Below are 25,698 nucleotides of genomic sequence, written 5' to 3' on the forward strand. Positions count from 1 at the left end.
ACAAACAGCCCGTCTTCACTCGGCGCTCGGCCCCTCCGAGGGCTTATCACTTGATAGGATGCAGGTGAAATGACTTTTCCCAACAAAAATACAGACGCTGATTTTGACACGCCGATGCATGCTGACAAGCCTTCAGACAGACAATGTTCACTTGCGCGATAGCATCATAGCATTAACAACTGAGTTATATTACAGTCACCTCCTGCCATCAAATATTCATCCTCTGTGAATATTGCATATGTTGTGGTTTTGTGTTGATACATCGCCGCGCATGAATGTTTAATCTACATCCGGTGTGTGCCCATATGTTGTGTAAGGAAGTTGGGCATGATCACTTTAACGGACAATGCAAGGATATGTGGACAAGGGTCTAACTGCAAACTACAGTTTTGAGATAAAGTAGAACATTCTCAATTAGCATACAATGGCGAAAATGAAGTTGAACACTGATAAAGAGAGACACTTAGCATGGCGGGGTGGGGTTGGGGGGGGGGCAAGAAAAGCCTGGTGGGCTGCCAGCCCTTTAAAGCACTGGGGGGAAACCCTGAATGGCTAACAGCTGGTAGTGGTAGCATGTAAGAAACAATAACACACAATCAAGTCTCAAGTCTTTTTCCACATAAAATATTCACAAAAAGAAAAAAAATCGCAACAGTTGAGGAACAATGCCACAACCTTCAGCATGGAAGACGGTCAACCTAACCACTGGCCCATGTCACTCCTACTCTGTATACTACTCATTCCAGGTGTCAGGTGGAATTCTCGTACCTCCATTTTTGGTCTCCTTTGGGACACACCAGCAATATGTTAACTAACAATAAGTCTAGCTTAGCACAAATGGTGTGGCTGTCTTCCGTGCTGAAGGTTGTGTGATCATTCCTCAATCCTTGAACATTTTATTGTTTTTGTTGTTGTTTTTTTTTAAAAAGTATTTTAACTCTCTTCCAAGAGTAGAAGTTTACTCTGTTTTGAGTGGGACCGAATATAGTCTTTTTAGAGTAAAATTCACTCTCCGAAATTTACTGTGTTGCTTTAAAAAAGGCCTTTTATTTTTCCCCCCAAAAAATTAAAAATATTTTTGTAATTTCTTCATTAATTTTCTCTGGTTAATGAAGTGTTTTCTAAAAATGTCAAAATCGTATTTTTTTAAATCACAAAATTTTTCAGCAAAACACTCAAGTGATTCCTTTGACTCTTATTGAACTTAAGGACTTACGTGTTTTATGCTGCTGTTTTTGTGATGTTATGAACTCTTGGTTTGAGTGTTGCCAAATTTCAGTTTGAGTTGTGTCACAAGTGGTTCATGAAGCTTCATTTTCCCATCACAACTCAAACATGTCTTACGGGACGAAAATAAAGATAAACTAAAGTCAAAAAGCAAAACACACTCAGATCTGTACTTAATCCTTTGATATTTTAATGATGGCTTAGCGTAATTTGCTGCAGTTTTGCTTCTAGTTTACTCAACTAAACTATCAATACAGGCAATTATAGACATTTTTGGGGGGCTGTGGATTGGGTGTAAACCAGGACACACACTATGTACAGTAAAACGGTACAAATCACACGGAAATGTAGCACGTCTAAATCAAACTGCATCGAGTGACTCTTGAAAAAAAAAAACAATGTTGCACGATGATAAGTGGTAATTGCATCAGCGAGCCGTAATCGTGTTATCTATTAAGAGAGTCGGAGGCCAGGCGGAGGCGCACCAGTGACGGAGATTTGTGGGCCAGATTACCTCGGCATTATCTACTCACAATAGCACATTATCACCTATCATAAGCCAGAGGTGTCCAGTGACCACTGATCCAATCACAGTGTCTCTGCGGCGGGAGAGGGCGGGGCAACTTCCTTCCATCAAGGGCTGATTAGGTTGACTGCTTGTGGGTCAAGATGAAGCTTGATTGATGCTTTTTAAATTAATTGCATCAGGATCGTATATATGTATAAACAACAGGGTACTAAGGCTTTTCTTTTTATCTATCAAAACAGGATATCACAACAAAAATGCTCTTGTTTTGGAAAAAAAACATAAGACTAAATAAAAACCGGTACATGTTGAATGAGTAGTCAAGACTTTTGGGACACCCTATATTATGAGAATTTGTACTTTTGCAGTAAATGTTCTTGGCCAATATATCATATATAATTGCCTTTTGTGTCCTCATCAGATTTTGCAAGGCCCACAGAATATTGTGATCTATTGCTATAAAAAAAACATGGAACCTACCAAACGAAAGATTAGGGTCTCTTCTTTCATCAGAAAAAAGGATATTTCTATCTATTTCTGTTTTGCAGCAATTAGCATTAGAATATAGCTAAGTTTCATCATTATTCACAAATTTGTTTGAAACATTGGGGAAAAGAGTTTTTTGCAACATGGCCCTGGTTGATCTCTTGTACTCTGCTGCCACCTAATGGCCGTTTTTGTAATAACTACCACTGCTTCAAGCATTATTTTCAGTTCAGAAGCTGCGTCATAGCCTTCTGTATGCGCTAGCATAAAAAAAAAGTTTAAATACGTCTTTTGGAGCATAATAATATTTAAAATAGAACATATGCATACGTTTTTGGGAGCAAATGAGTTCATATTGATTTTTTTTAATTATTATTCAAAACAAGGATATGGGAATGCGAAATGAAAGTGCACTATATGCTCAATAAATGCTCACATTAGCTACAAGGTTCCCTGCCATTGTCCATCCTGACAGCAAGCTCACATATTTTTTGCAGTTTGCATGCACATTGTCTTGCAAGCTCAACTTCTTGGGAATGAAATGGGGAGATTTCAAAGGTGCCTTATGGTTGTGTAGACTCATCGGTGGAATTTTATAACCGTTGTCTGAGGTTTTATTTGTTTAGAATTGCATGTCGGGGTGGAAAAAAATCCTCTTGCGGGGCAGCTGTATCGGCCCACCGGGCGTAGTTTGCACACCCGTTTGCAGGTAAGTAGTTTGATTTACCTGCCTGTAATCCTTACGTTATTTTTTTTAATGTCCTGACTGGTGTGTATCTCTCGTAACAACTGCAGAACTAACAAATGTAAAATCACCCCAAAAAATGAAATAAAAAAACAGAAGCACTTATTCCTGCTATTTTTGTTCTTAAATAGACAATCAGTGTCAACATAACAGCATGGGCTTCAAATAGTCGTCTCCTTTCTATCTTAAAATTCTACTTTAGAACCCCTGATAGAATACTGGACTAAATTCCGTTTGCAAGTATGCCTTATTTTGGACTGTGAAGCATTTCGATGTTTGATCATCACGCTGAGGCGTCATCCAAGTGGGACACAAAAGCGACGCGTGGCTATTGTCGCCGTCGCTGTGGCTTTGTGTGTGTGTGTTTGCCAAAAACCAGAGACTTAAATGTCCAGAAATAGCAGAGCACAGCCACAAAAAAACAAGCGCGCTACTTTATTCTCTCCGGGTCGCGACGCTGCTTATTCCGCCGTGGAAATAGAACAAACAACGCGGATGAAAGTAGTGGCAAATTGGAGCGTGTGTGGCGTAAACGGCACCTGCTCCCAACTAGCTCCCGCTCGCCACTGTAATGGAGTCCATATTGAGGAGGATGTGGAAGGGGAATACCCATAAATGGAAGGTTTCTGTTTCAGTGCAGTGGGCAGTTATATAATATAAATATAAAATATAAATATAGGAAAAGTTTGGTTCTGCGTAAAATCCCAGAATTGAAAATCAACCAAAGTGAATCGAATCAGGCCCATGTGAATCAAAACGATTTTAGAAATCTAAATCGATACATAATCTGTAGCATGTTTTTTCAAATATGATATTACCACTCCTCCCCCCCGCCAGCAGATAAGAGCATAAGTGTAAAAACACAAATGAGCGTTCCGTCCTTTTTTGGTGTTTTGGTTGGAAATGTCAACGTGGCGTCGCTTGGCCTACAGGTGCACCGCGGCGCGACAGAAATAGCGAGCAGGAATCAGCAGGGCGTAAAGTGGACATGGGATTACTTCATGCGGCAGGAGTGATGAGGTGACCTTTCTGCAGCTCCCGAGCGCGCCAAAGTGCAGATAGGAAACAAGTCTGAGACCGCGGATGGGAAAAAATACGCATGGATGCCTCGTCATGATCGTCTTAATTGAAAACGGTCACAGATATTATTACTTAAATGCCGTTACCATTTGTAAAACACGTTTTATTTACTGTGTCACGGCATTTTTCCAACTATAATTTGGTTATCACCGTGCCCACAAACAAATTCTGATTGGATTCATAATTTAACTCATTCACTCCCAGCCATTTTCACTGAAGCAACCCCCTTCCCTCCCAGCTGTTTTTGACAGAATATTATGTTATATTGCTACCATTGCTTTAAGCGTCCTCATCAGGTCAGAGTCTGCATCAAAGCCTTCTATTTACTATAGCATAAAGTTTTTTGTTTGTTTGTTTTTTTTATATAAAAAAACGTATAAATACGTTTTTGGGACCATGACAATATTTTAAATAGAACGTTTTTGGGAGCAAATTAGTTAATATGACTTATGGTGTGGAAAATAAATAAGAGTTGACCTAAATAGTAAATGGAGAAGCCCAAAGCGTTTTACAAAGCCAGACATTTAATTATTTGAAAACATATTCATATACATTGCTGCTACATTGTTCTAACTACGGAAAAGTCGTTCTTTTAAGTTTCAGAATCTGGGTCAGTTATTGCACACTTTGTGTCGTGAATAGTTTTCGCAAACATCCTGAACGCTGGGTTAACCTGTATGCTACTTGGTACACTAGCTAGCGGCGGAGGCCATAGATATATTAGCAATAGAGCAACACGGCAGCCACTCAGAAGGAAGGATCTATGTATTTCCCCAAAAAAGTTGGTTTGACTCCAAATTGTTGCACTCTTGCTTTCACTCTGGAAAAAAGTGTGTCCTGTTAGTATGCGTTTCACAAAGTTTGCAGAGCGCTGGAACGGCAGCTTTTTTTAAGGCTCACTAGATCAGGTCCTCGCATCCCGTGGCCCTCGCTGCGAACTAGTGCGTTACAAACACACGTCGCACCTGGCTGCCCCGCGCTCGGATAAGCTTTTGCTCCGATATGGCGTTCAGGATGTGCGAATCTGCAAACACTCTCAAGTGTAAGCTCCTCATTTCATTTTGTACTCCAATAAAAGCAATTTACAGCCACAATTTCACTTTACTGCCCCCCAAACGACATTGTAGTACGGTAGACGCCGTTTATTTTTATACCACGTATTAATGATAGAAAGAGGATTTTATATTTTTATCTATGAATCACTGCAGACTTATTTTGATCCAATTTTAGAAGGAAAGCAGAGCCGCAATGCAATAATGTTTTGATTCCATTTAATTCTACCTCAACCATGCCTGAATGCGCACCAAATTCCAGGAGCGTGTGTATCCTGTTGAAATTGTATGTGCAACACGACCACCCCAAAATCCACTCAGCAGCGCCCTCTGGAAAGTTACCTAAAACTTTTTGTTCATACATTAGGTGGGTTTCCATCCAATTGTTTAAAATTTTTCTAAGCAAATTTACTGAAAATTCGCAAAACGGACATGTGACTTATGCCACGTTTCTATCTGTTCTTCTTTTGCGAATATTGAGAGGGGACTCCGCCGCTGTAGGTGGCGCTATACACAGTAGAGATGTGATCAACCAGTAATTTAAAAGAAGAACAGGAAGTGACTGCGCCGTGTGTTGACGTCGTATGAGTTTGCTTTTGTAATTCTTGATAAACTGTAGCGTTTATTTGCTGTTAAATTAAATCAATTGCTAAATTAGCTTTAATATTCGCTTCTTTAATTAATTCCAAAAAGATTTCCGTTTCGTCGTCCCTCCAAACATACCATACTTTATCGTTCGTCATTGCTTTGTATCTGGTCTTACCAGCAGTTAATCGCAAAACCTGTTTCCATAGCCGAAATTCGCATTTTCCTTTTTTCAATATCCTTCAAAATCCACCCCCTCTTTAGCGTAAAAACTTTTTTTTTTGCAACTTGTTAGCCCTTTTTTTTTTAAATTTCTAGCGTTTCCATTCAGTTTTATTTTCGCATTCCTGAAAACTCACCATTATTGGCCACTGAACACTCACTAGTGCCCCCTGGAAAATTACAACAAAATGTTAATTGAACACTACAAATTGTCCGTAGGTGTGATTGTGAGTGTGGATGGTTGTTGTTGGTCTCTGTGTGCCTTGCGATTGGCTGGCAACCAGTTCAGTGTGTACCCGGGCTACAGCCCGTAGCCAGCTGGGATAGACCCCCGCGACCCTTGTGAGGACAAGCGGATAAGAAAATGGATGGATGGATTTATGTATAAAAACATGATCTGATGGTAAATTGTAAACATATTCTTAGCCCTGGTGAGGTTTCCCTGAATTTGAACAGGAAGTCTGCCTTTTTGGTCTAAAGCCACCATCTTGGGTAACTTCCAGGATTTCCAGAACGAACTTTACGAACTCCTATAAGGAAATTTTGTCCAAATCGGAGTCCATTCGTTGATGTCATGATAGAAGAAAGAGAGAAAGGAGAAATTAGCAAACAAAAACCTTTGGTTCTCACATGAGAACGACTGATCTAGCATTTGGAGTGTGTTAAGAGTCATTTATCCTCATTGATTTGCTTGGGAAATGGTTTGGGCTGGCAATCATAAATGTTAAACTAACTGTAACTGACTTGCATGGATGAAAGTACTTTGACTGGCACATTTGCACATGAACGGTGTAATGATGAAGAAAATTGGTGTGTTCTGCTCCCTCCATCATGCTTCAGGTCTATAACTTTTTCCAGCAGAAGTGTTGTACTAAACATTGGCATCAGAGTGCGCAGTATCCGCGGGGCCAAAAACATTTTGATCAAAGTGGTGTACACATTATTATTATTATTTGTGTGTACGTGTGTGTGTGTAAAACTGGCAGCAGCCACGAAAGAAGTCAAAATAAATCTTAAAGCCCACACACCTTAAAAGCTGCAGCAGCGCTTTTTGCACTGCGGGCAGGCAGAGCATTATTACACAACACGACAATCATTGCGTTACACTCCGTGTTGATTGGCGTTGATAACGGTCACGCTTAGCACATTATTATCAAATTGCCTGACAGCTCTCAGCAAATAGAATCTGTCAGACACTGGTGATTTGCTCCATTATGGCCAAATGAAACAGTGACCCACCGGATTCAGGAGTTGTCGTTGGCGTGCAAAACAATTGCAGCAAACCCCCGACTATTTGCTGTTCGCTATTCACATATTCAGCTCTTTGCGTTTTGTTTTTTCTTCATCGCTAGCTAGCTAAAATGTTCTCATCAGTTACGTTATGATGAATAACTTCAAAGTAAAATACAAAGCAATAGAGACTGCAGAGTACATTTTTTTAGAGTACATTTTACTCTAAAAAGAGTCTACCTTTTACTCTTGTTTAGAGTGGGCCCAAATAGACTCTTTTTAGAGTAAAATGTACTCTACAAAATGTACTGTGTACTGTAGCGTTTGCTGGTATGCAGCACTCCCTCATTTGTCTGTGAAGCCTCAAGCAAAAACATTGGCTTGCGTTGGATGTTCCATCTCACTCAAGTGTCTCCTCTGTGACGTGAAAAAAAAAAAAAAATCTGCTCAATTGCAGATTACATGAGCAGGGCCCGTAGGCCAGGAAGGCGCTGCCGGCAGCACGTCGATGCTCCTGACAACATTTCCGACCACTCGTTGGAGCCTTTTGATTTTTACTTTCTCTTCTCATTCGGGTCGACATCGGCTTCATTTGTCTCCCTGTGTCGCTTCTCTTTGGGGGAGATAAAAGTGGGTCACATCCTCCCTCCCGCTGTCGCCCTCCCTCCTCCTCCTTGACACTAAATGGAATTAATAAAATAATAACAAAAATGGGTTGCCATTTTTTTCTCCCTGCTTCACTCCTGAACAAGACGCATCGGGTTGCTGTTTTTCCTTCCGCTACGTCTTTATCTAGCATCTCACTGCCGACCGCCTCCCGCCACAGCTCAATACTTCTGTCAGTTTCACCTTTTTAATGTGGTTACGTGTCAGTCTAACGCATACAGCCTGCAATGCCTTCAACAGTGCTGGAATCACAACATTTCAAAGGACAAATGATGATTTTCCACTTCATTTTGTCTGTAAATTCACACATGCCATATCTTTTTGGTAGTCCAATGGAATTGGGTCACATCCGTCTGTCAAATATTTCAGACATATTTTAGCATTGGCTTGTTTGTAATGTTGATGGTTGCTCAGAGTTGGGCAAAAAGTCAGCTGAATTTATATTAAAGTCGAAAAAGTTTTCGCTTATTGATTTTCTCAAAAATGCACATCACATCATTTGGTAGTTTAATTCATTTCATACAAAATAAGTTATTATGCGGAATATTCTTGGAATTTTCCAAATAAATCCAATATAAGTATGAGAATAGCCAGGACAATATTGTGGCTTTATGATGTTATTACAGTAACCAACCAGTTTACTGTTTATTCTTTATGATTTTGTTGTTATTGTCAGTTTCCGTTTTACGCATTTCAATTTATTTTGTAAATTTTACTCTCATAGAGACTTCTCAGCTTTAAACATATCAACAAATCTTGCGACTCACTTCCCAAGATTTGTCCTTGACTCTTATGTAACTATGGCGCTTCCTTATCAGCATTCGAACGATGTCATTTGTTCCATTGTCAGGCAAGCATGCTATTGATTTGAAAGATTATCCACCGTAATAAATGCTTAGGCGACCGATGCGCGACCTTTTGTTAAATGTCAACTTTTTTAATCTTTATCTTGTTGGCATCTTATTTTTTGGCATTGCTTCTAAGCTTGAATGGAGCCTTTTAAGACAGGTTTGTGAATAATGATGACACTTGGCTATATTCTAATGCTAATTGCTGCAAAATGGAAACAGATGGAAAATGTATTTTTTTCCTGATGAAAGAAAAGACTAATCTTTCTTTTGGTAGGTTCCATGTTTTGAGAGCAATAGAACAAAATATTCTGTGGAACTTGCAAAATCAGTCAAAATCCAGTAAAACAGCCGAGAGCGAATGGGGTTGCTTCAGTGAAAATGGCTGGGAGTGAATGAGTTAAAAATAAAATGGATTGTGTTTAAAGTTATTTGCCCAAACATTGACAATTGAAAATGAGATGTTTAACAGCTGTAATTGCAATAACATGATATCGTGAAACTCTGATTGTTTTTTTCAAGGTTATCAAACTATCAGGCTGATGCCAGCCCATGCGTACCAATAACATGACACAAACATAAAACATACAAAGAAAAATACATCATACTCAAGTCGCCAGAGTAACAAATGCTAATTGTATTAATGTCTCCAGATCACTAGACTAGAGTGTTTTAATTTTCAAGTTGGTTGCAACAGGTTTTACTCTAACCAACCATTCATAGGACGGAAAAATGCTGATGTTATTGTGGCTCTGATGCAATTTGAAATCTGATTGGTTAAAGAAACGGTTCCATTGTTAATATAGTTTAGGTCATATTGGGCAACACTACTCTTTCTGAAGGGCGTGCACATCGAGGCTAAAATCGGATTAGGCCAAAAAATACTAATTATATCAACATACACAAACTAAAAGTAGTGCAGCCAAGATCCACAGACTGTTGATAATAAATTAATACAATTTAATGCAATACATATTCCATCCACACACATTTCCCACTAATCGACAATTTTGTATTTTGTTTCACTCTTTACCCTCATGTCCCGTCATGTCCTAATGACAGTCGGTGTTGTTGGCCCACGTGTCCAACACAAGGGACTGAAGTGTGATTCGATTGTTTTTGATGAAGGACACAACAACAGCTGGTTGATTCAATGAGGCCAATTAACGCCAACGCTGTAAAGTTATTTGTCATTTTGGCAGAAGCAGGCGCAGTAGTGGATGAGATCAGCCGCCGAATGTCATAAAATACACTGAATGAAACAGTTACCTCGGAGCCCAATAACCAGCCCGATGTGGTACATTAGTGGAGATTGCAACCTTGTGGGGTATAAAATGACTTCGACAGAGTCTAATGGAGTAACTGGCAGAAATGTGTTTAAATGCAGAAGAAATTTCCCTCTGCCCTGATTTTAATCAAATTAATCACTTGGAAACAGATTTCATGAACGTCCACAAGTAAAAAAAGTAGGAGCCTCGCTTGATGGTGACGTCTGCCCTGTCGTTCCTTGACTGCTCGAAAGTACTCAGTGACTACGTTTGCATGCAGTCAATATTCGGGTTAAGGTCAGAATACCGGTTTGTGAAACAATCGAGGTAATCGAGGTAACACGTTTACATGTGTAACAGACCGAGTTACTCTCCTTTACATGGTTATTTGTGCTCGATTGGAATATCCCATTCGGACCGCGATGCGCGGACAACGTCATTACGTAAATAACTTCATTTCCGCTGTTAGCTTACTACGTTCAATAAAATTATTTTTTATGTCGCTCACCATGCTAAATAAAGTATTCGGTTTTCCTCCTCGCTCCAGAAGTGGGGTTCGTTGCTGCCGGCATCGTGTTTGTTTACCGGCTTGAGTGTTTTCAGGTGGCATAATAGGCGAAAACAAACTGTGGCGTTTTCGCCGTAGAGACACGAAATAATGTGAAAACACGGAAATCAATGTATTCAAGCGAGGCCCTTTTAGCGATTGGGACGGAGCTCTGCAAACAAGTCGTACTTCTTGCCAGTTCTTCAGTGGTGGTTTCAAGCAGGTCTCAATTTCCATCACCCAACTAGAACTCCAGCAATGTCTCCACACATATCCTTGCCTCCTGCCTTATCACCAAGCAGCCCCCTAGCCAGCTTTTCAACCATGTCTCTAAATCCCAATTCTATTCTCCCAACTGTATCCTCAGCAATGTCTCAACCTTGACCTTAAATGTATCCTGGTATGTTTCCAACCACCTACCATATCACCGACCATCTGACCTATCAAGTCCTCAACATGTATCCAACCATGCTTCGAGCGACATTCCCAGTGTCTCAGGCACGTCTCCAGATGTATCCACGTCCTTGTTTCTCGCCATCATCCATTTCCCCCAACCAAGTCTCCACCAATGTCTCCAAAATATTAGTTTTCCCAACCATTTTGAATGTCCACAGCCTGTTCCTGACTCTTTCTGTTGCTAGGCTACAAAATGTGTCTCCCTGCTTTTTCATATTGCATTCTTTTACTGTGAACGTGAAGCGCAAGGTACTGTTCTGTCAGGTGTCAATAAGACACCACATCTCATTCTGACATCGTCTCAATGTCTCAAATATGGCCTCGCAATCTTGCAGAGAATTTTTTCTCTCCCATGGTGGCTATTTTACAACCCACACCTTCGTTATTTAAGTTGGTGTCGCTGCTTGGCATTTTTCACCGGAACACGGCGAGTTTGCATGAAGAAATTGGTTTCATATTGTGAGTTTATTGGGGATTTCGCAAACTTGAATTAAAAATAACCCTGTGTTTTGAGTTTGAGCCATTGATTACGTGGGGAAAAAAAAGTACTGGTCAAATTCAAACATGAGAAATAACGACGTGAATACAGGCCTGCGAAACAGCAATAGGTCAACTCATCTTAACTTACAGAACTGCACAATCTGTTGACAGTTTTCTCATATTTTAGTCAGCAAAAAGGAAAAATGTAAATGATTCCCTGACACCCAAAAGTTGTTTTAAAGCTCGCAGAGAATGTGTCATGACTTATTCAGTGTCCGCTAATGTTGCTGTGCATGATTCGATGCTGCAGCACCTTTATTGCACATTTGAGTATTTAGTCTGCAGTCCGCCGTAGTTTTACTGTGCCTCATTTCAAATGCAGGCCAGCTCAGCACGCTAAAATCTAGTCAGTGCATGACTAAGTTGATCCGAGGACTCACGCCTGAGTGTGAAGCGTCGGCAGCGACATAATGCAGGCTTACCTTTCACACACACTAATGAAACACTCTCGTTCACGCTTTCATACACACTGCTAAACCATTCTCACAGTTGAGAGCCTTAGTTATGTGTGAGATCATTTCAGTGATGCATGAAAGTGTTTCTCTCATAATCGTGCATAACATGCTCTCACACACTTCTGAAATGCTCTCACACTACCGAAAGGCTCAAAACAATTTCAATTTTTGTGTGAGATCCTTTCAGTTGTGTATGAAAATCCTTCTAGTTAGCGTGACATACTCATATATACTACTGAAAACCTCATACATGCTAACTATTAAAATGTGTATTCCGTAGATCATATGAGCTTTTTTTCAGTATATGTGAGGTAATTTCAATGATGCATGAAAGTGTTTCTCTCTCATTATTGTGCATGACATGCTCTCACACACTTCTGAAATGCTCTCACACTACCGAAAGGCTAAGAACTATTTCATTTTGTGTGCGATAATTTCAGTTGTGTATGAAAGTCCTAGTGAGCATGACATACTCATATATACTACTGAAAACCTCATACATGCTAGCTATTAAAATGTGTATTCAGTAGACCATATATGAGAGGATTTTAATACTCCTTGTGAGAAAGTAAATGAGAGAGTAAATTTGTGAAAGCATTTCAGTAGTCTGTGTGACAGCATTTCATTAGTGTGAACAGTTTTCTAACGGCATGAGTGTTTCAGTAGTGTGTATGAGAGCATTTCAGTACATTTTTTTGCTCATACACTACTGAAACACTCACATACAGCTAGAAAATTGTCACACACACACACAGACTACTGAAATGCTCTCTCACAAACACTACAAAAACACTTTCTCACATGGAGTATTAAAATCCTCTCACACACTTCTGAAATGATCTCACACCATTGAAAGGTTCAAAAGAATTTCATTTTTTGGTGTGAGATTATTTCAGTTGTGTATGAAAGTCCTTTTAGTGATCGTGACAGTTTTTCAGTAGCGCATATGAGAGCATTTCAGTAAAATTGTTTTCGCTCTTATACACTGCTGAAACACACATAGCTAGAAAACTGTCACACACACTAAAGAAATGCTCTCGCAAAGACTACTAAAATGCTCTCTCACAAAACTACTAAAACGCTTTCTCACATGGATTATTAAAATCCTCTCACATATCATACTGAAAAATACACATTTCAATAGCTAGCATGTATGAGGGTTTTCAGTTGTATGTATGAGAGCATTTCAGTTACATGAGTGTGAAAAAAATTCTGTAGTGCATGTGTGAAAGGATTTTAGTAGTGTGTGTGAGAGGTAACCCTGAATTATTTCTCATATGACTCCCTTTTCCTCTTCCCTTGGGGCCTCCTCTCTCTTTCTTTCTTCTCTGGGCCCCTTTATATTGTGCACTTTCTTTTTGAAGACGAAGGTCATGGTGGCTCAGGAAGCACAGCGAGGAAGTGGTTGCAAAGAAATACAGAGTGTTTGAGTCTCCTATGGGAACGGGTCGATATTGCCTCAGCTGGGGTCTGCACGACATTGGCACACAATAATGGCGGTCCCCACTGAGGGTCAGAGCCTGCTTTAAAAGTTCAGGATGCTTGAAAAGTACTCTTGAAAGTTGGGTAAATTTAGCCAAGTAAATAAATGTATTTACAGCAAGTGTTTTGGCACATGATTTGCGTCTTGCCATGCTCACAACGAAGCGCACAAAACAACTCGGGCAAAATGACTCTATTTGAGCTCTCGCTTCCTTTGCAGCGTTTTTCACAGCCCAATCAAACCCAACAACCTTGAAGCTGCACTTGTTTGTACCGATTCCGCTGAAGGCTTGCGTGCAAGCATTCTCTCACCTAAAGTACGTGGCGCTGCACAAGGTGGCTTCCAGCGGTTTTTGCAGTCTTTCAAGGGTCTCCTTTCGTTTTCAAAAATGTTTAAACCCAAAGTGATGGCACACAACATTGTCAATTAAGATACCAAATATACCCCAACGTGTTTAGTAGTTGTGAGTGAAAGTGAATGTGCTTTATACTGTCAGATGTTTTTCTTTCTCTCTTTTATTTTTTTGTGTAAACTTTTCAAAGGTCATAGCTAAGTTACATATAAGACAAAAACACTAATAATATTAATAATAATAAAAACAATAATAATACTAGTATTAGTAGTTAAAAATATACAATTAGATTACATTAAGCAAAATGCCAAAAATAAAAAAATATTCAAATATGAACTACTATTTAAATAATAATAATAATAAAATACAGTGTAAATTTATTTTAAAACTATTTCAGTGAAATTATCCCCCCCCCCCCCAAAAAATCTTTAAGATATACGTTTTTTGCTAATATATATCTGATGAAATTATTTTGTATTTCTTTTAGAAAACTTTTTAGGTATATATTGTAATGTATTTAAAAATCTAGAAAAATATTTAAAAAAATAAAATAATAATAATAATACTGTAGTCACCATGTAAACAATGTCAATTTGATCCACAAAATCGCATAACTCAACAGTGCTAACTAAAGTGGTTCACCCTGACGGCTCACAACAGGAAGGTTCTGGGTTTGATACTTGGCTTGGGCCGTTCTGTGGGGCATTTCACAACCCCTCCATCCAAAAGCAACCATGTTATCTTTCATGAATGTGAATGATTGTCTGTCTCATGATGATCTCACCTCGGTGGTCTTCCCCTGTGTTAGATAGTATCGACCCCTCAACCTACAACAGTATAAGCAGTTCATTTACGTTTGATTGATGCACCTCCCAAAGTGTAACTACACACTTGTTGTGTTTTTTTTGGGTGCGGCTTATGTTTTGTGCTGTAAGAACTAATCCAATAACAGACGCTTGTTAGGAGACAAGACAGCATTAAGTTGCTTCTTAAGAAAATAAGAAAGCCTTCTGACGCCCCAGTGAGTCAGCAGTATGTGCGCGGAATGGCGCTGGCACAAAATGAATGAGGATGCATTCATTAAACATATCAGGCTGCCGGAGAATGAGCCAAAAGTCCAGCCTTGAATGTCAAATGAGCTTTGGAAATATTCGGTGCTGTTATTGTTCAAAAGCTGGATATTATTAGAATGTATTTTGTTATTTTGCCGCACTCAGAGACCATACTGTAAATAGTGCCACACATTATATGGAGGAGTAATGAATTTTGATAATTGGTTAATCATTTCCAAGGCTGTTTGGGTCCGAAAGGGGACATGTTATGGAAAACTGACTATTAAATGTCTTGTATGAAAATAGCTCTGGGTCTTTATAGTATTTTCCCACCGATCTAGAGTGAAATTATCCAAGTCAGTGGTTGTGTGATGAAGCGCTGCCTCCACGATGGAAAATACATTTGGTTTCATCTTCACACTCTAAGAGGCCGTTCTGTTAGTATTAGCTGCTTGCCTAGTTGTAATCTCCTAGCTCCACCCCTGGTCGTCATGGTAACTAACACCATTGTCGGCATTGGCCGCTCAATAAAATTGTCTTCTAAAGACTAAAATGAAAATCACGGTAAATTGGTGTTTTAATGTCTTAAATACAAAATTTGGGTCTCTAGAGTGCCCGGACACCTTTCAAGTGGGAAATTAAACAACTAAATAAATCTCTTGCAAGCTCTTTTTTTCCCCTGAAATATGATCATAAACATCAATATTGCAGTGCCCTTAATAATGTAGATAATTGATGCCCCGGATTAAAGAATTGCCATACTTACCAGCCTTGCAATAAATCAGTAAGTCGGTCTGTTATAGCCAATGGAAAAATCAATGAATCAATTCTTTTCACAACTGCTTCCTCAACCAATGGGAGATATGCGCTTCCTTTCAACTGGAGCGTATTTGAGCAAAGCGCAAATTTTGTGCAAAAAGAATGTCGACTGTGGTGTGAGGAAGAGAGAGGTAGAGAGAGAGAGAGAGAGAGAGAGAGAGAGAGAGAGAGAGAGAGAGAGAGAGAGAGAGAGAGAGAGAGAGAGAGAGAGAGAGAGAGAGAGAGAGAGAGAGAGAGGTAACATGTTGCCAGGCGTCAAAGTATTGCCTCTTTGTGGACGGAACAAGAATCCATTTTGGGTGTAAACACTTTGAAATGAATGTGCTCAGTGAACTTGCGGCGCTCAAAAGAAATTGTGCACAAACATACACAAAATATCTCCATTTACTGCCGAGTTAATCTTCAAGTATCCAAACGAGGCCTTCTAATTGATCTCCTCTCAGTCGGAACGATGCGCGTTCTCCGCTTGACACGTGACATTAACCGCGTTGCGTTCCTCTCACGCCATTGATCCCAATCACGCCGCCGTCTGACAACACTGATGAGGCAAAGTTGGGTGGAGGCTGGCGGGGGGGGGGGGGGGGGGGTCAAGTAATCATCAGTGTTGGAATGTGTGGTCACATCTGAGTGCAGAGTGCCCCACCCATTGGTATTTTATGGTAAACACAAAGCAGCAATTCTGCAGTGCAATTGGTGTGTCTCATAATATTTATACCCTAAACGCTGGCTATTCGCAGGGGATTGCTACAGAGCCGCATTAGTATTTGATTTGTGAAAAAAAAACAAGTAATTGACACCCCTCCTAAAAGTGTTTCCTCCAATGAAATGAATGGAAATGCCAGTAATCCGTTTCACACACAACCCCCAAACAACTTCCCCTTTAATGTTTAAAATATGAACAAGATGTTTTTATTTAAAAGTAATTATTTGTATATTTTATTTCTGTATTTATTGACTTCAATTGGTTTCATATTTAACTCATTCCCTCCAAGCCATTTTCACTGAAGCATGGACCCTATCAAAAAAAAAGATTAGCATCAGGGCAAAAAAGTACATTTCTATCTGTTTCCGTTTTGCAGCAATTAGCATTAGAATATAGCTACATTTTATCATTATTCACAAATCTGTTTAAAATACTGGGGAAAGGAGCTTTTTTTGCAATATGGCCCTGGTTGATCTCTTATACTCTGCTGCTACTTGCTGGCCGTTTTTTGTAATACCTATAATTTCTTTAAGAGTTCTCTTCAGCTCAAAGGGTGCATCAAAGCCTAGCATGAAGAAACATAAAAAATGTATAAATACGTTTTTGGGACCATGGACATAGACCTAGACAAATGACAGCAATATACGTGATTCGACTGTTTTGGTGCATCTTTGTGTGCGCAGCTATTTTTCTGTGATTTACTTGCATGCCGCTAAAAGCACCAAGCTTGTTATTCAAAGACCATATGCCCTATTTTTTTCTTGGTTCTAACTCTGGGGCCGTTCCACTTGAGCCCTCTGAAATCTGCCTAGCAACAAGTGTGGCGTGATCATCTACACGGTACACGTCATCCAAGTTGTTTTTCCTTACGAATTCCCTCGAAGCGTGATCAGGTGAGTTGAGCCCAGAGCGCCACAGTGCAGCTTTTTCGCCAAACTCCTGCAGATTCCTCCTCCTCATCCTCCCTCCACTGTCGAGAGAGAGAGCAACAGCGATCGGACCGAGCAACAGAGTGAGCGAGTGAGAGAGTCGAGCTTTACTAGGCAGCCACAGAAGAGACGTCAAGAGGAGGACCTAACGAGAGAGAGAGAGAGAGAGGGAGGGAGGAAAAAAATCCTTCTCGCCGTTTTGCCGCCTCTCTTCGAGCATCCAGCGAAGAGGAGCGCAGAGGGGGAGAGAAAAAAAAAAGCGGCTTGGCATTTTTCCACGCCGCCTTGCCTGGCCATTTCTGCGGCAGGAGAGCTGACCCACGGCCCCTCCATCACTGACCACAAGAAGAAGAAGAAGAAGAAGAAGAGCACCAGGAGAAGACGAGCAGAATCCTCGTCGGGATGCTTAACAACCTGACTGACACAGAGGAGGGGGACGGGGGAGCGCAAAACCAGGGTGAGTGATGGGATGTGTCACACACACACACACACACACACATGCACATGCACACGCATGCTCCAATCTGTCCATGCGAGGGGGATTATATTATGACATGACAAGTTTAGGTGGATGTTACGCACAGCATGCTGGCTTAGAAGTGGTGGGGGGAAAAAAATGTATGCGTGTGTGCGGCCCGCTCGCTTCCTTCTTCTTACTGCAAGGATGCTGTGACAGGAATAGTAATGCGCTCGTCCCGTTTATATGAAGCCAGGCGCGAGTGTGAGGGCATTGCATACACAAATCATCTCCCACCACGGTCATGCTGCGGTTTTGCCCGACACTGGGTGAAGAACCTATGGCACGCGGGCCATATGTGGCCCCTCACGGGGATTTCATGTGGTCTGGTATGCAGTAAATTCAGTAAAGGAAATTTGACTCTATTTAGAATGGAACTAAATAGACTGAGTTTTAGAGTAATATTACACTTGGAAGAAAGTAAAATGAAGAACTGTCACTCAAGGGTTGAACTCATAACCTTCAGCTTAGGAGCCTGCCATACTTACCACCTGAGCTATGCCACTCCTACTGTTTGCTTTTATCCAAGAGGACACCTAACACATTGTTTTTTGATCTTGGAATTACGAAGGTTCCATCTGGCACGAGCGATACACAGTACTGAGACACGGCAGCTACGTAACACAGGGAGTAGATTGGCTGTTTCCTAAACTGAAGGTCGTGAGTTCGTGACAGTTTTTTCCAATTCTTTATTTTACTCTCTTCAAGTGTAAATATTACTCTAAAACTAAGTCTATTTGGTCCCACTCTAAAAAGAGTCAAATTTACTGTACAGAATTGACTGTGTATGCAATTGTATTTAACACCCGCCGCACAAATCTGGTGCAAATGTACGTACAAGTGGTGTCTTGGGGTACGAGTGACCTGCTTAAGGAAGTGTTCCTTTAGTTTTGCTCGATAGCTAGTTGTGCTGGACAACAATTGGTATTGCAAATTATGCAGTTAGGATGCTAACGCTCATCACTCATCTCAACTCTATATTTATAGAACGCATGGAAACAACCACCACTGTTTTTTTTAAGAGAGAACCCAGTGGCAGCAGATATGAATGAAAACAGCAGAGGCCCCAGAATTGAACCCTGTGGAACACCATAAGTTCCGTTTTACAGTACATTTGAATTCATATTGCACATATTCGTCCGACCACTCTCTCTTTTTTTTTGCTCAACATAGTCGGTATGAAGAAATCACACGACGTACCAACACAACAGGCACACGTTGAATACCGAGAGCAAATAGGCCAAGCAATGTATTGTGATCACCTGCAGCCAATGATTGCCAAGCAAGGCGTGTAATCACAAATCATATGAGTCGGGTGTGTGTCTTGACCTCCACTAAAACTCTGACCCCTGGGTTCGATCGAACCCAGGTTAAGAACCGCTACCTTAAAGCAACGGATGTTTGAGTACAAACTGTGGCACATGACAGTTACTCTACCAATACTCAGAGGCATAGATGCTTTATCCTTTGTGAAAAAATGACTAATATTGCTACAGCTTACTGAGTGTTTATGACCTCATGTCCGTATTATACTGCTCCCGGGTGGCAAGTTGTGCACACTAGAAAGAGCAGCACAATGTCCAATAAACTGGAAAAAAAAATGTGGAAAAACTGTTTAATTTCTTTACCCATATTTCAAATGAACTACCTATATCAAAATGACTTGCAAAGCCAAATTCTTGTATATTTATTAACGAAAAATACTTTTGTATAAAAACAGACTAAAACACAATAAAAAAAAATAACAAAAAGAGATCAACTGATTTTATAATGTATATAATTATATAATATAATATAATTATAATTACTGTACTAACTGTAGTATCCATGTTTTGAATGTGTGCTTTAAAGGGGCGTATAATACTATTATTAGATAATAATCTGATGAAAAAAGGTTAATTATGTTTTTAAAATAAAATTAAATCCGCTGTTCTAGCGCAGATTTTTTTTTTTTTAAAGCAAGACACAGTGATCACCCTCATGCAGAATCTGCTGTTCGCCACAGCTGACACCCAGGCACTCACACGCAGACACACCGACATCACCTCACCTCACCAGGCCCCGCCTCTTAAAGGGACATACCTAGCACACATACATTATTACATTATACAGTATTTGGTAGACATTTTCTGCTCTTTTGTTGTTTCAATGCGGCTAAGAGGTGTGTTCTTATCTTTCTATTGAAAATGGTCCCTGATAGGAAATACTTGGTTGCCCACCCCAGCTAATGTAAATTGTCCCACAGCATATGGCGCTCATGTGGACAGGCGGTCCAGGCACACACACTCACAAACCCACCGTATCCACTAATCCCCTTGACCCCAGCTGTCAAATATCACATTCTGAATTTGGGCTCCCAGGGATCCAGTGGAGAGTCAGGTTTGTGGATGACAGCGTCGTCCATTGCCTCTACCTGCGAGGACTTAATGATAAAAATAGACCAGCAGCGAGAGCATGAATATTTAACTTAATGCGGACATCTTTTTTTTTTTTAGCATGGGGTGGTGCTGAGGTGACGGTGCTGCTGTTGCTCAGTGATTCGGGTGGCGTACGGCGTGGCCTGGTTATTCAGCGGGACCCATTTGAATGGCTATGATGTTTTTTTTTTGTTAGTCAGCAGTGTGTCTTGATCTGCTGCAGGCTAATGCAAGGTAGATAACCTATGCAGAGAGGACGCCTGGTACGCAAGCACCCAGCCTTCGCCGTGTCTTGCTATCTTTTAGCATCCTCATTTGCTCTCACATGCACACACACACGCGCGCACGCGTGCGTTTCATTTTGAATTACAGCTCCCTCAGCTATAAGCTAGCCTCGCATCCACAGGTATTGCAGCCCCTTGTTTAATTTCCTGGCTAAAATTTGTACCGGTGTCTCATTTGAAGCCAGCCTAATCAGCATTTACATTCAATTAAATCTCAACATTTGCAAGTTCATCTCAACAGTGAACTCCCACTTTCACAAATTCACAAAATCCCCAGATATTCACTGAAAGTCACTCATTCATGCTTTTTTCCCCTTAAGACTACCCATCCATCCATCCATCCATTTTCTTGACCGCTTTTCCTCACTAGGGTCGCGGGGGTGCTGGAGCCTATCCCAGCTGGCTTCGGGCAGTAGGCGGGGTACACCCTGAACTGGTTGCCAGCCAATCACAGGGCACACAGAGACGAACAACCATACTCACAATCACACCTATGGACAATTTGGAGTGTTCAATTAACCTGCCATGCATGTCTTTGGAATGTGGGAGGAAACCGGAGTACCCGGTGAAAACCCTTAAGACTACCCTTATTTATAATCAACAAAAATATAAAACCAACACTTTTGTTTTGCTCCCATTTTTTATGAGATGAGCTCAAAGATCTAAAACTTTTTTCCACATACGCAATATCACCAAACCAGTCTAAATCTGTGATAGTGAGCACTTCTCCTTTGCCGAGATAATCCATCCCACGTCACAGGTGTACCATATCAAGATGCTGATTACAAACCATGATTAGTGCACAGGTGTGCCTTAGACTGCACACAATAAAAGGCCACTCTGAAAAGTGCAGTTTTGTTTTATTGGTGGGTGTGGGGGGCAGAAACCAGTCAGTACTGACTGACTGACCTGTGCACTAATCATGCATCAGCGTCTTGATATGGAACACCTGTGGTGGAATGGATTATCTCGGCAAAGGAGAAGTGCTAACTATCGTAGATTCAGACTGGTTTGTGAACAATATTTGCGAGAAATGGTGATATTGTGTTTGTGGAATACATTTTAGATCTCATAAAAAATGGGAGCAAAAAGAAAAAATGGTGAGTGTATGTTACTAAATTCCGGTGGTCTTGGAGTTCAGGGCTCGGTATGTTCCATTTTTTAATTTGGTTTTCTAGAAGGGTTTTTCATACAAATATGCACTGTGATTATGCCTTGGCTCTTGCATTAGTGTAGGTTACTGATAGATTAGGATTAAGGCCATAGGAATGGAACTCTCTTACCATAATGCCACGTTGTAACATGTGTCTGTTATATAATATTCAAAGGGGTCATTTTCATTCTTCATCGGAAGTCCTCACAAGGCATTGTTGTCAGTGTTGGCGACTGAATGAACAACATTTTTTATTTCTTTGTCAATTTTTCTGGTTACAATATTTGTTCTTTGTAAAATTGTTTTTAATTCAAATTAAAAAAAAAATGAATTTTTTCCCAGCTTTGAACTCAGCAAAAGTTGTCAGAATCTTCCCATCCGTCCCGATTGTAGCATACTACTAAGAACCGGCAAGCAAATAAATGACTTGGGGGAACGTGTGTTCCGTAGTAGTTTGGCAGATTGGCGCTTGTGGTGATGGTGGACCTTTTTAACATCTGTTGAACGAGAGCTGCGGTGATTTCTGTCGCTGTCCACGGTGTTGAATGTTCTCACTTCACTCTGCTAGTAAGTACACGTGCCGCTGTCCGTGGTGCTGATTGATGGCGTTCATTACATGCTCGGGTGTAAAACAGCCTGGGGATGTAGAGACGCTTTGAATGTATAGATGAACATTTCACATCACGGTTATTGGGACTAGAACGATTGCAGTGATCAGAAATGGAAATGTTGAAAAAATAGCCAATACCGAAAAACTAATCAGTTCTCATTTATTTGCTCTCCCGCCAACCCGTTTTTTTTTTTTTATGGAGGTGGGATTACATGGTTCTGTTTCAATGGGAACGTATTTTTTTCACGTGCCTATTGCTGCCATGTTGTTGCCTTCCCTAGGTCAAAGTCGTTAGCTCAGCAGGTCATGTGACACATAGATCCGGCGACGTTCTCTGATTTAGTCAAGTGAAACTTTATTGTGTTTTGTATGATGACATGTTGAGCATATGGAGGGAGGATTGCTGGGCCAAATGACTGATTTGATCCGCTCTGATGGAATCCAACGAGAGTTTTTAGGATTTCATATTTGGATTTGATATAATAATATCAATATTTATAATATATAGGTGGTTCATTTGTGCGGATTGGGTAAAATGAGTGTTTTTGGCAGACAATACTTGAATGACATCATCATACGAAATTGGTGTCATTTAAAGGCCAAACTATTTGGTACACCTTCACAATCTCATGGCATTAAAGATACTGTAAATCCAAAAATTAAAAAAAAAATCCTTTACAAAGATAATATGGCTGTTGACATTGTTTTTATGAGAATAAAGACAAGACTAAAGTTGAAATGGTCAAAGAAAATGTAAAGATTAAAGTTTATATTTTATTTGCTTTCATCATTTCATGCAAAAGATGTACATGATAAAGAAACCTACATTATACAAAAAAATTGAAAAATGAAAAGAGTATTTTATGAAACGAATTAAAGAAGTTGAGAAGGAAAAATCTAAATTTACAAGAAAATAAATTCACATCACTTTCACATCTTTTTTGACAAAACCCAAACAGACAAAAAACAAACATGGAAAAAGTATACAATTGAATATAATCATAATAATGGCAGTCTTTGTAGAATAAAGTCAAACTATTGCATGAATGAAATCATTCTTAAAGAGGAAGTCAACCCCAAAATGTTCTTAATATGTTGTATGTGCCCCCACTAGTCTAAATACGACATTGTGATTAATATTGTGTTTGTAGAATTGTAGAGTCTCAGGGCCAGCCATTTTGCACTTACTGTCGACTCGAAAAAAAAAGGGCTCAGGTAACGACCAATCACAGTACAGCTTCAGAAAACAGTCGTCATTTTTAAGGAAATATTGGGAAAGGGAGCATCATGACCTTATTATAGTGCTAAAATCAATAATAACAATCAGATCATGATTATCTTTGCAAAGGCAGAATGAGGGCACGAGGTGTACCTAATATTTTGGCCTGTCCGCATCAGCAGAAAGCTGTGACTGACTGTATCCAACCTTACATACATGGGTGCCCTCGCCGCAACCAGTCTGCACTCCTTTCATGGTCCCGAAAAGAGTTGTAATCATGTTTTAGTCATAGCTGACTGCATAATACTGCAAAATGCTCCCCAGGCGTCCCCCATGCCCCCTCTCCAACCCCCTCCTTGCTCTTCAGGAGGCGCTTGTTGTGCACGCCAGCCGTTATTACTCTCTGGCTTTCCGCCCTGCGTCTTATCTGCTGTGAATAGACGGCGCAAGCGGGGCGGGCCAGCGAGCAGCAATGCAGTGTAAGTGAGAGACATGGTTACTTAGAAAGGTACAGTCGCTCTATAGTGCTTGGACAAAAACGTGCATTTTCACTAAGTGCGTTTGCTCCGCACGAGTAGACGCACATAGGCCAGCAATATAGGCAGTGGGGGCCCAGTTCAATACCTAATTGCCACGTCTGATGTGCTAATTGTGTCGGCTGACCTGCAGTGTACGCGCTTTGCGCTTTGCGCTTTGCGTTTTTTTTTTTTTTTTTTTTTTAAAGGACACTGTAATTAGTGATGCTTTGATACTGCTTTTTTCACAGGGGGAGGCGGTTATTATGTAAATGAGCCCTGCTGTTACATAACAGTGGGGCAGAACAGTTGGTTTGCATTTTCAGAAATACTGTATGCAAGTTTTAATTGTTTAAATTCACACTTGTCTTTTAACAAGCGTCATTCTTCGTCATTTCCTCATTTTCTGCTCGGCTCGTGAGCCAGTGTCGCAGCAACCAGTGACACTGCAGTGCACAAATAAACTAAAATAAAATAATGTTGTAATTATAGCAGGACTTAATTGATCTTCTTAAAGGTAAGTATTAATGAAATGCAGACACAACACCTGATACAATGTTGTAGGTGGAAGATGAATGCATTTTCCTGCTAATTAAGACCGTGTGCTTCAGTGGCTTCTGACTGTTTTGCCAATTAGAAGACAGGAAGGTATAATCATTGCTGATTTCAGGAAACACTCCATGAAATTCACCATGACTTCCAGGTTGTGTACATTAAAAAAATAAAATAAAATCCTATAGGAAATGCAGTACAGTACAGTGTATCCCACTATTCACGGGGGATAGGGAACTAGTTGCAAGATTCCAAATTGTAACACTTTTGGATTTATCTTATTTAGATATATTTAGTTTAGATTTAGTTTATTTAAATAAACGGTTTATTTTTAAACCTAATTAATTTTCTGTTCATTGTTTTTTTTCTTTTTCTTTTTTATTTATTTATAAAAAAAGACTTAAATAAAATTAATTTATAAAATTTTAATAAAAACATTTTTTTTTTTTTACAAAGACCAATTATGACAAGTGAAATATAATTTTACAAAGAAACATTTAAAATATTTTGTTCTACTGTCATTTTTTTGTAAAAAAAATAAAACTAGCAAATTAATTAGTAAAATGAATTAACAAAGACAAATCTTACAAAGAACAAATATTTTAACAAGACAAATTTACAAAGAAAAACATATTAATGTAAAAAAAAAAGAGAATAAATTTAATTTTACCTCCCCCCAAAATAATTTTTTTAAACTAAATAATATTGTTGCACTCCTATATTAGCAACTTAAAGTAGTTAAAGTAACTAAAAAATAAATAGTTATTTTAAGGAAAAATAACTTACAAGAGTTTTACAATAATTAATTTGTATATTTTGATAAAAGACTTTAAAGTTATAGGATCTAAAGGCTTTTTTTTCAAGAAAATGTTGATTGAATTCTACTTTGGACCACTTTCCACATTCTTCCCTTCGTATGTGGTGAAAGCAGACATGTTTTTGGTGCATTGAGATTTTGTTGAAGACCACCACGGTCAAAAATCCCCGCAACATCATGCAGCAAATCCCTTTTACGCCCCCAAAAATCGGGAAGTGCCAAGGTTTCCTGAGGTAGCGAATTTCCACCGGAAGGAAGGATGGTTGAGCGCTTTATGGGAGGGGAAGAGGGGGTTGGTGGAAATGAGGCAGAGAGATGAATCATTCCCTAACAAGCCCAACAC

The 25,698-nt window shown here is 39.8% G+C and overlaps 1 protein-coding gene across 3 annotated transcripts in view; it reads left to right on the top strand.

The window, feature by feature from the left end:
* Positions 1–25,698, top strand: part of slc12a5a (solute carrier family 12 member 5a) — a 151,972-nt gene that overhangs the window by 40,525 nt on the left and 85,749 nt on the right. For 2 of the 3 annotated variants that reach the window (XM_077572854.1, XM_077572855.1), the window contains exon 1: positions 17,346–17,728. The exons of the other annotated variant lie outside the window; for it this stretch is intronic. In XM_077572854.1, coding sequence (XP_077428980.1) covers positions 17,674–17,728 — 55 coding nt within the window. In that variant the 5' untranslated portion in view covers positions 17,346–17,673. Of the gene's footprint in view, positions 1–17,345; positions 17,729–25,698 lie in introns of those variants that run through there. 3 annotated transcript variants of the gene reach the window in all.

This window comes from Vanacampus margaritifer, chromosome 8, assembly GCF_051991255.1.
Source record: "Vanacampus margaritifer isolate UIUO_Vmar chromosome 8, RoL_Vmar_1.0, whole genome shotgun sequence".
NCBI classification, from domain to species: domain Eukaryota; kingdom Metazoa; phylum Chordata; class Actinopteri; order Syngnathiformes; family Syngnathidae; genus Vanacampus; species Vanacampus margaritifer.